Raw genomic sequence first — 15135 nt, 5'->3', positions numbered from 1 at the left:
TTCATGTAGTTAAATATTATTCCAAATTGCTATTTGAGTGTCCAATATTCCCCTCTATTTACCATTCCCCTAATGCTGGTTTTTTTCTCCTCTGTATTTATTTCCAATATAGAAACAGTTTGAAGATAGCATGGCAGGTAGGGCACTTTCCTTGCACACAGCCAACCCGGGTTTGATTCCTTCTTCCCTCTCGGAGATCCCAGCAGGCTACTGAGAGTATCTAGCCTGCAAGCTACCTGTGGTGTATCAGATATGCCAAAACCAGTAACAACAATCTCACAATGGAGATGATACTGGTGCCCGCTTGAGCAAATCGATGAGCAACGGGATGACAGTGATACAGTGATACATTAGTTGATTCAGTTTTTCTTCTTGAATTGTCTACTATTTTGTTTACTGCTTTAAATTCTTTTATGGTTTATGCAAAGACACAAATCTTTGATTTGTGTCAAACTAAAAGTTTTTGTATAGTGAATTCTTTTTAAGTTCTTGATCTATTTCTCTTTAGTATATACACATACACACATATGTTTTGGGTTTGGGGTCATACCTGACTCTGCACTCAGGCACTCAGCAATTACTCCTGGCCATGCACAGTGGACCTTATGAGATACTGAGGTTCAAACCCGGGTCAGCCGTGTACAAGGCAAATGCCCTACCCTCTCTACTATCATGTCAGCCTACTTTGTATTTCCTCATTGCCTTTATGCTTAGGAGTTAGTCTCTAGTTTTAAGAGTAGGCACTATAATTTTAAATGTTTCTTTTTTATTCTTTAACCACATTATCTTGAGTTATATAGTATGGCTGTGTGCAAGGAAAGTGCCCTACCTGCCATGCTATATCTTGAGTTCATATTGAGTGGTAAGATTTAACTTTATGTTTTTCTAAATAATGGTCTATTTATTCTGGCACTATTTGTCAAATAATTTTTTGTATAGACAGTGAATCTTGATATCATTTTATTATGTTCTAAGTCCTCACATGGATAAATGTCTTCATTTCTTTGCTTCAGTTTCATTTTATCAATATCTGTGCTTATTTGGTGACAATTTTGATTACTGAGTTTAAAATATTTTTAACATCTAGTAAAATTTATGGTGCTCTAATTCTTTCTACTTTTCATTTTGTTTCTCTTGTTTTAATGTTTTCAGTCTTTAATTTTCTGTAATTCCAAGTAAACTTTGGGATCAGTTTGCCAGTAGAAAGTACAATTGTTAGTGATTCCAATTTGGATTAGATCCAACCTATAAAATAATCTAAAATGATTGATAGGTATCTAATATTACTTATTAACATTTATGAATTGGTACAACTTTTGCTTAGTGTACTGATTTTTTACAGTAAAGACCTTTTTCCTGTTATAGAGTTATGATCTATCCCTTTAAGACTAATCCTAAACATTTCTATGTTTATACTTTTTAGGTTACGGTTGCGATTTCTTTTTTCCCCTTTTTTTTCTAACCTCTTACCTAGTGAGTTTATTTTATTCTTGTATATTTATTTTGACTTTGACTATCCTACAAAACTTGGTGATTTATGTTGTTTTGTGAAATAAAATAATTTTACAGTTGGATCTATGCTCTTTAGTCTAAAGTAAATGAGAGTACAAACAGATTCAACTTTGAAGTCCTGTATTTTTTTTTCTTGTGTATGAAGAAACCCCTAGTTTTAAATCTCTTTCACTTTCACACCAGTCACTGCACTGTACTAAATGATACTATAATACCATTCTTTGGAATTTAAAATTTTGCCTTTGTATCATTATTTCTCATAATAACAATCTTTCTGCAGCTTAACTACCACTCTGCTCCTGAAGTTTTGTCTTGTCATTATGAACATTGCACAGGTCATCTGCTGTTGAAAATTTTTTATCTTAGTTCTCCATTCCAGATAAATAATATATGTATATTTTTTCCATCAGCCTCAATGCCTTCATGCTGTATTTCTAGTAGTTATTATGATTATGTCCAAGGAGATTATCCAGGGGTCTTTACTAAAATGTTAATAGATCTTTAAATTTCTGGGCTCTAATTTGCAATGCTATACAGTGTTATACAAAATGCTATAAGGCAAATGACTGATTTTGTGGCTCTGCTGGGCAGTCTTGCTACTTGCCAAGGCACAGCTGAATCCTCTCTGATGTTTCTCCATTTGAACCCTTCCACAGCCATAGCTGGGTCTCTCTCCATTGAAATCTCATCTCTTTTGCAAACACATCATTTTCAGAGCTCACAATTTATGTAAGAGTTTACGAGAAAAATAACCAAATATTTTTTCAGTTCATAGAGAAAAAAATTCTTATAATGGTTAGTAAGGACCTTCTTGATTTAAATTTGTTCATAGTTGTTCTCTCCCAGGCATGTGATGGACTGAATAATAAATGTTTTCACAGTCATTGTCTAGTAGTTTCTTTTTTAATTGACCATTACTTCCTATTTATGCATATTGTACCCTTTATAGACTCATGGACACAATGGGAAAATCCAATTATTGAGGGATAATACAGTCAGACACTGAATGCACAAACAAGTGCAAACATATACAATTCACGCTTGGTCCAGATATTCAGTACAAAACTCAAATAACATTTAAAATAGCATTTAAGAATTGAAATTGCATAATGCTTTATTTTAGAACATCTAGGTAAAATAAAGTGTTAAGGTACAGTTGGTTCTTTTTATTTTGTGTTTGTGTGACATAAGAAAACTATTTGGAATATTTAGCTTTCAAAATACTATTTTTTAAAATAAAGTTCATTTTAGGATAGTTATTATTGTTTGAAAATTATAAATATTTTGTATATAGATAGGCAGAATTGTTTAAAAAGTTATTTTCCTTTAGAATTAGTATAAGATAGGTATATAGTTTCCATATATATTATTTAGGTTCAGCTATTATATTTGACATTATTAATTGTATTTTTAAAATTTAAATTTTCTAATATAACATAATTTTTGAATTCCCTTAAAACTTTATTTTAAAAGGCAATATTTGATTCATAGCTCAGAATTATGCCATATTAAAACTTTTTCAGAACATTGAAGTCAGATATAATATTTAGAGTAATTTATATACCCTCTTCTACTGTTAAGATATGCAAAGAATGTTAAGGCACTTTTAACAGACACTAAACTCTGAAAGTGCTGCAATTGAATTGTATTTTTACAGTGTATAAAGTTAGCAATGTATTACTAGAACCATTAAGAGGCATGGAAGAAATATCATCATATTCATTAGTATTCTACTTATAATTCATGGTTATGACTAATAATGTGTTTATTTTGGGAGAAATAATCTTTTATTTAAATTTTAGGGTCCATTTAAAAGACAGAATGTCATATAGTCCTCTAATTGAATATTACTCTGCCTCATTTCCAGTAGGTTTATGGAACAAAAATAATATTTTCTAGCTACTTGGAGCAATGAACTAGCATTTTATTGAAAATAATCAATGACAGATCATTATAAGGAAAGTGAGAATAAATGTAATTTGTCATATTGGTATTATTAATATCTGGTTTGACTTTATCCTATTTTTTGCGTGTTATTTTAGATACATTAATATGAAATTCTGCCTCATTTCCATAAATGGTTCAAAATTCTTTAGCTTAAAAAAAAAACACTAGGTATTGTTGGGTACTACTTGTCCTGAGTCATGACCAAATTTTTCTTTTGTGCTTCATTCAGGCTTTCAAAATCAGTTGACATCAAAATGTTGAGGCTTGCCCACATCAGTGAGGCTCCAAACTTTGTTTTGATTATTCCCATTTGTGGGGAAATTTCCTTACAGATGGAAATGCAAGAAATATAATTGGGGGATTCTAAAATGTACTGATCTAATATATAACACAGACATTACTAAAATGTTCTTTTCACAATTGTCTGTGTTTCTATAAGATGCTTGGAGTTGCTTTTTAAATTACCAGAAATACTTTAAGGCAGACCTAGATGAATGGGTTTGCTTTTAAACTGATCTATTTAATCATCCAAATTAACTCACTACTTTGAGAAATGAATGCTCATTGATATTCCATTGGTCTTAATGACTAGTGGATGTCTTTAAAAGTGACCGTGTGTTCTTGTTTGTGTTTATTAAAATAAGTTATAAAATGGTTAATAGAAAATCAGACCAATTTGTATACTCGAGTCTGATCCCTCCCTAGTGAAGAAGGGGGTCCAAGCTGATAGGCCTTAGAAGAATGGAATGAACTATGGTTTCCCCACCTTGTGGGGAATCTGATTTCAAACCAACAGACCCATAAGGGGAAATAATTACTGTACATCTTTAGTTTAAATCTTGAATGTGTCAAAATGTTTTGGTTGGCTTGATTCAGATGATAATTTATTCAAATATACCTATTACTTTTCTGCTATGCCTGAAATACATTAGGCTCAAATCTGTTATCTACTTTTGATCCCCATTAGGTGCTGCCAGTTCAGATTAAAGAGCCAATGTTATAATTTGAAAAGGCAAGAGTATTGCCTAAATACAAATTAAGTGCTTCCTTCACTCCATTTTAGAGGCTCTAGCACTCTAACTTTGAAGGAATTACTGATATTATAAGCTCAATTTCCTCCTGTGTTTTTTTAGCATCTCCCTAGAACACAATATAGCTCACTCGGGCTCCTGTCTAATGCTTTTAACCCATGGCCTGAAAAGTTGTGATTCTGGCTGAACAAGAGCTAGTAACTTGAAATAAATGATAAAGCCCATGGAGTCTTTTGCTTCTGCTCTTTGGGATGATGAAGTGTATCAGCAGCATTCAAATCACATAAAATTCTTTTCCACTGAGTCTTACGTGGGTTCTAATAATGACCCAGATGCAATGGTTATTCTTCCATGTGTGTCTCACTTGTTCTTAAATTTTTCTATTGACTTAAGTGCTATTAAAAACACCATCATAACCCTACTAGGAAATTTTATACCAATATTGAAGATGATTTGACATATATTCCTCTCCTCAGATTCCAGTACATATTGCTATTTAAATCAAAGCTGTTCTTGAGTTTGTTTGTCCCTTTTAAAAGAAAGAATCATTGCACTCGCCTATATTATCAAATAGACACCAGACCAACTGTGAACTTGTCAATGGTATTTGTTTTAACCAAGCAAACTAACTTCAGAATCACATTTAGTCAGGAATGTACCATAGTTTACACTTATACATTCCCCCGCCCTAGTTTTTCTATACCTCTACGTGTCCCACAAGTCCTTTAATCATATTCACTTCTTGGGTTGAAAGAATACCAACCCATCTAACTAATTTAATCCTGTGTTGAAAGTTGATTATCTTTTCCTCTTTAAGGAACTAAAATCACTAATATATTTACTAACTTACTACCTGTCACGTGGTTCTTTCTGTAAACCTAGCTAAGGAAGCTTCACTAAGACTGATGTAGTAGCTTATTGAGACAAATGAAATAAACCTATTAACTTGGCTATATATTAAGCTCCACTTCTCAGACATGTAATAATCATAATAATGACGAAAATGTTTATTGCTTATAAATTTAGTGAGTTTTTGTTTTTTGTTTTGTTCCCTGAGATATTTGGCACAGTTGTATCATCCTCTTTGTTATTTTTGTAGCTTAGAGAAGCCAGTTTGTGTGTGCATAGTATAAAGCTTAGTGCTAGATTTAGAATCTAGTCACACAACTTAAATTCTTGTACCGATGATAACAAAAGAATAGATAATGACTAAAATAAACTAGTACTAAATACTGTTAACTTTTGTGAATCTTTAAATCAGAGTCAAAAAAGGGAATTTGAGTTTGTCAGAAATAGACTACCTAAACGTATTTATTCATTAATTTTGAGTGCTTACGTTTGTGTATTACACAGTTATTTTTTTTTTCGATTTTTTAGACACCAAGATTTGCAACATTGTTAATTACAAGGTCCTTTCGTACAATGTTCCAACACAACAACCCCACCAGAGTCTCTACTTCCTCAACTTCATCTCAGGGTCCTCTCCTTCCCACTCCCCAGCCTGTTCCCCGCCACCCAACACAAGGCACTCAGTGCTGTAGAGCAGCAATCCTGTTCCGTTTACTTTGGCTGTTTGTTATTGCGTTTCCTTATATCCACATAGGAGATAGATCTTTCTTTATCTGTCTTTCTCGGTTTGATACCCTCCACATAGAAACAAATTGGATGATTTTATCTTTTCTTATAGACGAGTAGTTTTCTAATGTGAATGTCTACCAGTTTCCCTATCCAGTCATCAGTTAGGTAGTTTGAGAAGAATGTGTTGAAAAGACTTTTAGATGCCATAAAAATGGTGGTAATATAGTATTAAAGTGGAAGAGAATTAACTTGAAGATTTAAATTTTTCTTAAAAATTCAAAGCTTTATTTAAGATACTTTTGTTATTAAAGTAATAAATTAATAAACATGCTTATCACAAAAGTAGGTATATATAGCAGTTACTTCCTTTAAAAATTACATTTTGAAGTGATTAATAATAAATTTGAATAGTAATTGCTTTACTTTAATACAAAATATAAAATTTTTACATTGATAAACTACTAAAATCACCTAATATCAGTACTATTTTGTATTAACTTAATTATCCTGGAAAACTCAATAACCTATTATGATGAAACCTGGTATACTTTCTAAATAAATTTTTAAAAAGTTCTTTAAATAAGTGTTGGCAAAAGGGTATAAACCAGTAACTGATAATAAGTTGATTTACATTTTGGTATGGATATACATATTTCTAAGTTCTGTTGCATACTTGATTTTATTTCTTGAGTCAGGCAATTTTAGAAAAAAGATTTGAAAGAAAATTATTCTCCTTCTATCCTCATGCTTAAATAATATGTTACAAGCAAAATATTATTCAAAAATGATTATTTTATCATAAATAAGATTTATTTTTATTCATACTAATTTTTGAATTTTTTCTACTAAGTCATTGCAAAGATTGTCAACCTTCTAACAGTAGTACTAGTATTAATTTTTCTAACGATGCATGATTCATTTGACCCCAGTAGTTGTATCTTGCTTGCCTTGCTTTTTCCCTGAAATTGAAAAAAAGCATATAAAATATAAAACACACAACGAACATCTGTTTTACATAGCAAGACAGCAGAACAACTTAAGTTCTATTAAATTGTTAACATTTTATTATTTCACACATGGATTTTGGAGATACATACATCTATATGACTTCTCTGAACTTTCTGTGTTGAATGTGCACTGTTAAACTACTTGTTTTTTCCCTGCCTGCTCTTTGAAGAAGTCAATTAGGAATAATGGGAAACAAGGGGTAGGCAAAACATTGCAGTGCAGTGTTATTTCCATCTGTCCAGGAATATTTCAGCCAAATGTTGATTTTTAGGGGAAAGAAAAAGCCATAGCACACTCTCACACACACAAAACCACATATACATTGGCTGCAAATTATTCTGCAGTGTTGTTGCTGTGTTGTTGCTTGTGTCTGTTCTTGTGTGTAAAGCTGCCATTTACTCATGCATGTGTTTGCAGATATTCTTCCGTGTGCTTGTTCATGAATTAGCTTATCATCCTCCTGGTTCAGGTGAAAGTTACTCTAGAGAAAAGAATTCATGGGTATGACTGCTAGTTGAAAAAAAAAATCTTTCCTCACTCACTTCCAAGTCTTTGTTTCAAAGAATTTTTCTCAGTGGGATGGAGTGTTCAATGATCAGTAAACCATTCTCTTGTACATAGTCTGGCTTTATATAGGCTACAAATAGTTTCTTGAAAAAATCTAATATGATTTTGTCTCAGTTTCTCTGTATTAGAAATTAAAGCAATTGGTATTAATCACCTCCTTAACTGTGAGTGGTTGAGTTGTCTTGGGTTTTCTGCCAGATAACCAGAAATCACACCATCATAGTTTATACCACTACTCATTCCCCACATTTACCCGGGGGTGAAGGGGAAAAAAAGGCTTTACTTAATTAAACAAAATATCAATTATAAAAGTACTACCCTGTGAATGTATAATGTAGTTAAAAATCCTTATTGTTTTAAGGTATCTTAAATCTTCAATTTTCCTGTTTTGCTTTTTAACTGACAGTATACCCATAATTCTTGGTAGTTTTTTGTTTCTTTTTTAATGTAAATTTCTGGTCTTTGGTGACTGCATTGTCTATTGTTCTAAATTATTGTCTTAACTGCACTCTTTACAAATATAATATTGAAGGCTCATAATATTGAGGATGACTCCAGGATGAATCCCGAGTTTGCAGACCGAATAAAACAGCTCGATAAAGAAGCATCTTACTACCGTGATGAGTGTGGCAAGGCCCAAGCAGAAGTCGACAGGTTGCTAGAGATCCTCAAGGAGGTGGAGAATGAAAAGAATGACAAGGACAAGAAGATTGCAGAACTTGAGAGGTAAATTTTGCAGCCGTGTTGTGAATTGCTGGCAATGAGTGAACACTGATTGTTTAGTTGCCTGTTTCAGGTCTTGATGGATTTGGAGTGCATGTATATATTTCAAGTTGGAAAGCAATTTTGTGGGAGGGATATGGTATATTAGGAATAATGTGTTTCTGTGGGATATTCAGAAGAGATTGGGATGAAAATATGAGAATGCATGTGCTTCTTTAGTGCCTAAGAAAATAATTATCAACTTTTTTGGAGTGATATCCATAACCTAGATTTTTTTCATCCAAGCCTGTAAGAAATTGAGACTTTGACTACCTAAAACCTTATTTGTTTTCCCCATCAAAGACATGCATTTGTAACTAAGGTTTTTATCAAGCAAAGAATATAGGTGGGGATTCATCCAACACCAAGGAAGGGGAAAGTTGTTTTAACCCTTTGGATGTCTATGGGCACATCAAATTAAATTCATCTGATTGTTTATTCCTTAGAAGTTCCTTAAAGAATTTGGTAAATAAATACATCTTGATAGGGAACAAGACAGATCTATCTAATAGCAAATTCTTCTCAAGACAAAAGTTATTTAAGGGTTTCAGAGTATTTAGATTTTCACATAAATTATATCAATATTGTATTTCTGTACAGTGTGGACTCTTAAAATAAGGTTTCTACCAGTGCTTTTCCATATATTTCATAAAAGATAGGAATTTCTGAAGAACATTACATAATTCCATAATCTCTGAGGATTTCTTATTGGTTCAGCAATAAGGCAGATTTGTCATCTCTAGATTCAGTACACATGGAAGAGATCAGCAAATTTTGAATAAATCAGTGAATGTTTGTCAGTTCAGATTGAAACACTTGTGAGGCCTTATCAGACTTCAAAACATATGCAGAATTCTATCTGTAGTCTTGTGGAAACAACATAGATTTAGTGACAGAAAGACCTGGGTTAAATATTGTCTCTGCTTCTTTCCAGCTCTGAGATCTTCATTACATTCTTTTATAATTAACTCTTAAAAACTATAAAAAATATTTCATGCTTTTTAAGTACAAAATACCTCTTAAAGTGAGATGGTTATATTATTATGAATTGAATTCACCAATGAATTCTTGATTTAACTGACCATATTAGATGGATAGGTTAATTCTTAATTAAAATTCATCAGTTTCAAATATAATATCTCATTGTTATTTTATTTTTTTTTAAAGAAACAACCTTATATTAGTTGAACAAGAGCCTAATTTTCATTCTGTGTGATCAGTTTTAGAAATGAAGTTGAGAATTTTCTCCCTGAGAAAAATGTGCATATTAAAGTCCTTAAAAGGTGTCTTTTAATTTTATAATGTGATAATCTTCTGCCAATCTACTGGTTCTTAAAGATACTTTCTTTAGATGTGTCTACTCAGTTATTTTGTAATCATGTTTCAGGAACACCTAAGTTATAAAATGTTTATGTGAGATCACAGGGAAATGATGTTTATGTTTTTTTAATAGGTAAAAATGTGAAAGTATTGACAACCTCTTGGTGATTGCCTTTGTGACTAAGAAAAGACAAAACTATAACAGATTTTTTTTTTGACTCCTTGTTTGTTGCTCTGGAAAGCAATAGACTGGTTGGCCCTAGAGATAATATTGCTTTCATACTAATAATTATATCTCAGTAGATTATAGATAGGCTCACAGTATTTCAGGTATCCGACAAAGCACATGAACTATAGGACTATTTACCATTTAGTTAATATTACCCACAACACAGGCAGTATCATTATCCCCATTTTATGGATGTAAAAGCTAACCTGTAGAGATAAAATCTTAGTAAAGTTTACAGTATTTGTAATAACAATGGTTTGGATTTGAGTCCAGATATAACAGATGACTGAAATTGACTGTTCCAACATGGACCAAAAGAAGGAAGTTGGTCCCATAGCACAAACTATTCATACAGTCAGTGGAGAGGCATTACTGCTGGGCCATGGGAGAACTGTCTCATTTTTATTAGCTTTTATGAGAGTAACTGATGTGCTCCATATTTAGAAGACCCCCAGCCCCTGCACTAAACCAGCTCCCCAGACCTATAATTGAAAATCAGGACCAGCTACTATAAATATTTGCATACAATAACATAATTATCTAATTGGGCAACAGGTTTTAGCTGGACCCTTTTGCCATTAAATCATCAAGAATATTCACATTTTTATTTCCTCAATATGGAATGCATTAAAACAACAGTGATTTTACAGGCATTTATCTTTATGTACTTTCTGCACATTTTCTTTATCTCTGTCTTTGCCTCTCCTTAAAGCTGATGCCTCCCAGGCACTGTAATTCATAAAACGTGTGGTGGGACTTGATTTTGTCCCAGTTCTCTGCTTGACTGTGTCTTGGGTCCAGCAGGAGAACATAGTCTGGGAAATGTCTGAGCCTCAGACCCCGAAGGAGGTGGGGGTGGAGATCAAGAGGGGAAGTTTCTTGGGAAAAGGAGAACTCAGCCTTGGCCTGCCTTTCTGAAGCATTATCTGCTGGGCTACATATGTATTCTGACTAAAAACATCTTCCTTGAGTTGTCAGGCAGTCCTTTTCAAATTGGGCAGTATCTCCATTTGCTGGCTAAAATGACAAAATTCATACTTCATAATGTTTGGAGCTGAGGATCTTTTAGCCATATGACATATATCTCCATTTTGGAGTCACGGAGGAATGTTTGCACTTAACTTTGTGATTTTGAAAACCAAAAAATTGAACTTGAAATAAATTTGTGGTCTTCAGTCTGTAATGTAACCTACTGGAGTGAACAAACCTCTTGTTAAAAGTAGCGGGTATGCTAAGATATTCCAAAACTTAAGGCACAAGCAATGAAAAGTATCACTGCCATCCTGTTCCTCATCAACTTGCTCGAACAGGCACCAGTAATGTCTCCATTGTGAGACATGTTATTGTTTTTGGCATATTGAATATGCCATGGTGGCTTGCCAGGCTCTGCCGTGCGGGACAGAAGACTCGAACCTGGGTCAGCCACATGCAAGGCAAACGCCCTACCCACTGTGCTATCACTCCAGCCAATATTCCCATGCTAATATTTATTGTTACTATTGATGCAGCTATGTAATAGTACTACTCAAGTAGAAGAACAAAAAGGTTAAGGTAGTACCAAAGCTACAGGTTATGCAAGGCTGTTTTTTTAGCCATATTATAATTATAAGATTAAAATAATCCAAAGGCCAGTGGCATGGGTCTAGTTCTCTCTTGCAGAGCAATTCATGTTGTTTTTATTCTGTAATCTTCCCATGTTCAATTTTTTTTCTACTCGGTACATGTTCCAAATGGTAGATTCCTGGTGCTTACCTGGATGATTTACCTCTTAAGTTCCATGTCAATGATTTTTTTATCACCTATTAAAGATTTTGCTTTTCCAAATGTCTTCATATAAATGCAGCTCTTCCTAAAAATGCTTAGTTTGATTAGTCAGGCACTTCTGCTTTGGGCTGTGGTTTCTCTGAGGGAGTATGGCACCAGATGAATTGGGAACCTGGTAAAGTCCTAAAATTTGGTTCAAATTAGACTAAAGTCTTAATGCAATCCCCAATGAGAGATAGTTTTATACTACCAATCAAGTAGGTTATTAAACATTAGAGACTTGGAGGTAGGTAGACTCCCTCTGTCATTGCCCATCAAGACCTCTGAGTTGTATTCAGAATTTACCCAGAGGAATAAAAAGAGGTAAGCATTTAGTCAAGGTCTGAATGGACTTGTTACACATGGGAAGAAACCAGGTGAGCTTTCATGTACTGATTCTAAATGTGTTACAGGGCTATCTGTACTTGTCTACAGGACAAGGAATGCCCAGTTAAGTTTCCCGTTTTAATCCCTCCACACCATGAAGGGCAGGCCCTTGAAGTTCTATTCCTAAAATACATCAGAGTGGAAAACATGGTGGAACTTAATCTGGACCGGAGTCTAATACCACTGCCCATTTGGACAATTAAAAAATCATATATATATATATATATATATATATATATGTATATATGTATCTGGATTATATACACATATATGTCTAAGGTTGAAAAACAGACTCCTATTTTTCCTTCTGAATTTGCTCAGTAGCTTTCTGATATAATTTCTTCAATGCCTTTAGAACAAAGCTGGTGAAATATTACCCTTTTTGTTGTTTGCAAAGGACTTTTTACCACTTCAGAATGTGAACATCTGCTGTGTTCACCAGAGTCACCTGAATAAGATCACATTTTTTTTCTTTTTCCTTTTTTGTTTGTCATAAGGGACTTTATTGTTTAGATGGAGTAGAGGGACATGTCCAAAGTTTTTGTACAAGTAAGTTGCCTAGTCTCTGTTTATTTTCAGTGGTGCAGTATACTCACTTACTTTCACAATGGAAGAAGTTACCTTTGGCTCTGAAATTTGCCCTGTTCTTCCTTGGGAGGTAAATAGGCAGGTGGCTTTGCCCAGGAGCTCTACTTTCCTAGGTGCTCCAGTAGCCGCAAAAATGGAAATCCTCACATAGAAAGCCAAATTGCTCAATTCCTTTTGTTTTTCAGGAATGAAGGGGTACCATCTCATGACTCTAACCCTCCAACTTACTGATTCAAATAAAATCTTTCCGATATCAGCACTTACTGCCAACTCTAATAACACAGCAATTGCCATTTCAGTTTATTCAATAATAAAATTTTATATGCACACAAATAGAAACATTCTCTATAAATATTTCACCAGAAAATGGCAAATGCTGCCCTTGGGTTGCTGGTTCACATCAGTGTTTGTTGTGATTATGCATAAGAGAGCAGATGCTGGTTTCTCATGTGTAATATTTAAAATTACAGCTTACAGTGCGTGCCCAGAGATTTGGGGGGAGGGGGTAATAACAGACAAACGTTGCTTTATTGTCCTTCATTTGGTTATAAAACCTGCTAATATAACATCTGTTGGCTGTATGTTTAAAACTAATGCATTTCCTTCCTTTTATTCTCTTTTGCTATTCCTTTTCCTTTCTGCTTATCCTCCAAATTGCTGCTTTCACCCTTGCTCCAATCAGCTTGACTCTCAGGTCAGTACTTTCAGTTTTTCTTCTAACCACCTTCCCCACCTAAGCTCAATTTATTGCCTGCACTTGTTTAACAAACACATTTCTGAAATGGTTTCCCTCTGGCCACCACAGTCCCTCCCACCCCGTTTCTTCCCATGCAAAGGGAATGTCTATTTTATAAGAAGCCTGTCTAGATGGGGAAAGGCGAAGAAGAGGATGGAAATCAATCACTGTTGGGTTAGCTGATGCATTCTATTCCTGGATTATAAAATAATCAGTAAGAGACATCATGAAATCATGATGAAAACTCCCTAGTGCATTTCTCCCGAGCAGCTCAGAACTTTGACTTCCTAACAATGAAACACTGCGCTGTGGAAAAAAACTAAATACAGAATGCTAAATTTAACCTAGGAGAACAAAAGATCTCCTCTTGACACAGTGACTGAAAAGCTAAATTTAATAGAGCAAAGTATTTAGACTTTTCATTTAATAAATCACTGTGTTGTGATAGATTTATAATACTTTTTTAAAAGTCAGTTTTGAAAATTATCAATGTGTTAACAACATATTGTATACAGATATTACTTCCTGTTATTGTTTTGGCTTTTAACTTTTTAAACTTCATTTTTATTAGCCATAAGACATACTTTTAATTACCTAGGGCATTTCCTATGGCACCAAATGTAAAACTAGATTCAGGATACCCTGATATTAATAGGTAAAATAGACATTTTGTTTGATAACATATCCCAGGTTTGATTTCTCTAAGGAATGAGACTGAAGTCAAAAACTGCCTTCTCTTGTTGTTAATCATTGCAATACCTAGCGATTTCTTAATTTGTTCAACCAATGAGTTCATTAAAGGATTCTAACAATAGATAGAATTTGTGCTACCTAAAAAAAAAAGTCTTAAGTAGTAGCCAATAATCTGCTTTTATGAGCGACAAGCTGTGTAAGCTGTACTACTTTCTCCTGATGCACCTTTTGCAGAGTCTGGGCCTTTTTATTCCTCCCATCACATGACTGGTCACGCACATGCCAGACCAATGATGTAAATCCACAGTGAATGATTTGAAAACAATGCCTCCTGTCCATGAGCCAGTTTTATTCCACTGCCACCCCAATCCCTGTGGCTCACAATTCTTAATAATACACCCCTTCCCTGCTTTGTCTTCATATTATACTGTGTGTCCCACAGGGACAGCCTGGAACTTCCTTACTGAGATTGAGAGAAGACCCAATCTCAATAGTTCCCTGAGCAGAAATCAATAGCGGGGTCCTGCGGAAGGACGTACCAAAGGCCTTGTGACCGTTAATTCACTTTCTATTGTCCCTCTGTGCAGACATGAATATCATAATGAAGAAGGTGGGGAGAAGGGGCTTGCCCGCATGGCATCCAAACCTTGCCTCCAAGTTTTGGATCGGCTCATTTAACGAAGCTTAAGCTATTCTCCTTGCCTGTCCTTTTTGTTTTCTTTCTCCTTTTGCCTTCCCTTTGCTACCTCTTACCTGCACCTGCTGACAGTAAAGCCCTTGAAATCAGGAGCTCCTGCTCTCACACTTCAGGCTTCCTGCAAGGATCTTTGATGTGATTCACAGGCATTCTGATATCATTTATGTTCAGGACCTATTTATTGGGCCCTCGTCTTTCTTCCTGTTCTCCTGGTGAATGAGCCTGAGCCCTGACTCTCAGAACACAAGGTACAGGGTGAGGACTCAAGAGATTGTGG

At 34.3% G+C, this 15135-nt stretch overlaps 1 protein-coding gene across 6 annotated transcripts in view; it reads left to right on the top strand.

Annotated features, from left to right (window-relative positions):
- ERC2 (ELKS/RAB6-interacting/CAST family member 2) overlaps positions 1-15135 on the top strand; it is a 1118394-nt gene that overhangs the window by 562646 nt on the left and 540613 nt on the right. For all 6 annotated transcript variants that reach the window (XR_008629737.1, XR_008629734.1, XR_008629735.1 and 3 more), the window contains one exon: positions 8176-8369. Coding sequence is in view for 1 of the 6 variants with exons in the window: in XM_055134481.1 (XP_054990456.1) it covers positions 8176-8369 (194 nt within the window). In the remaining 5 variants the exon portion in view is untranslated. The remainder of the gene's footprint in view (positions 1-8175; positions 8370-15135) is intronic.

The sequence above is a fragment of the Sorex araneus genome, chromosome 4 (assembly GCF_027595985.1).
Source record: "Sorex araneus isolate mSorAra2 chromosome 4, mSorAra2.pri, whole genome shotgun sequence".
In the NCBI taxonomy this organism is placed as follows: Eukaryota; Metazoa; Chordata; class Mammalia; order Eulipotyphla; family Soricidae; genus Sorex; species Sorex araneus.
This window is presented reverse-complemented; position numbering and strand designations above follow the sequence as displayed.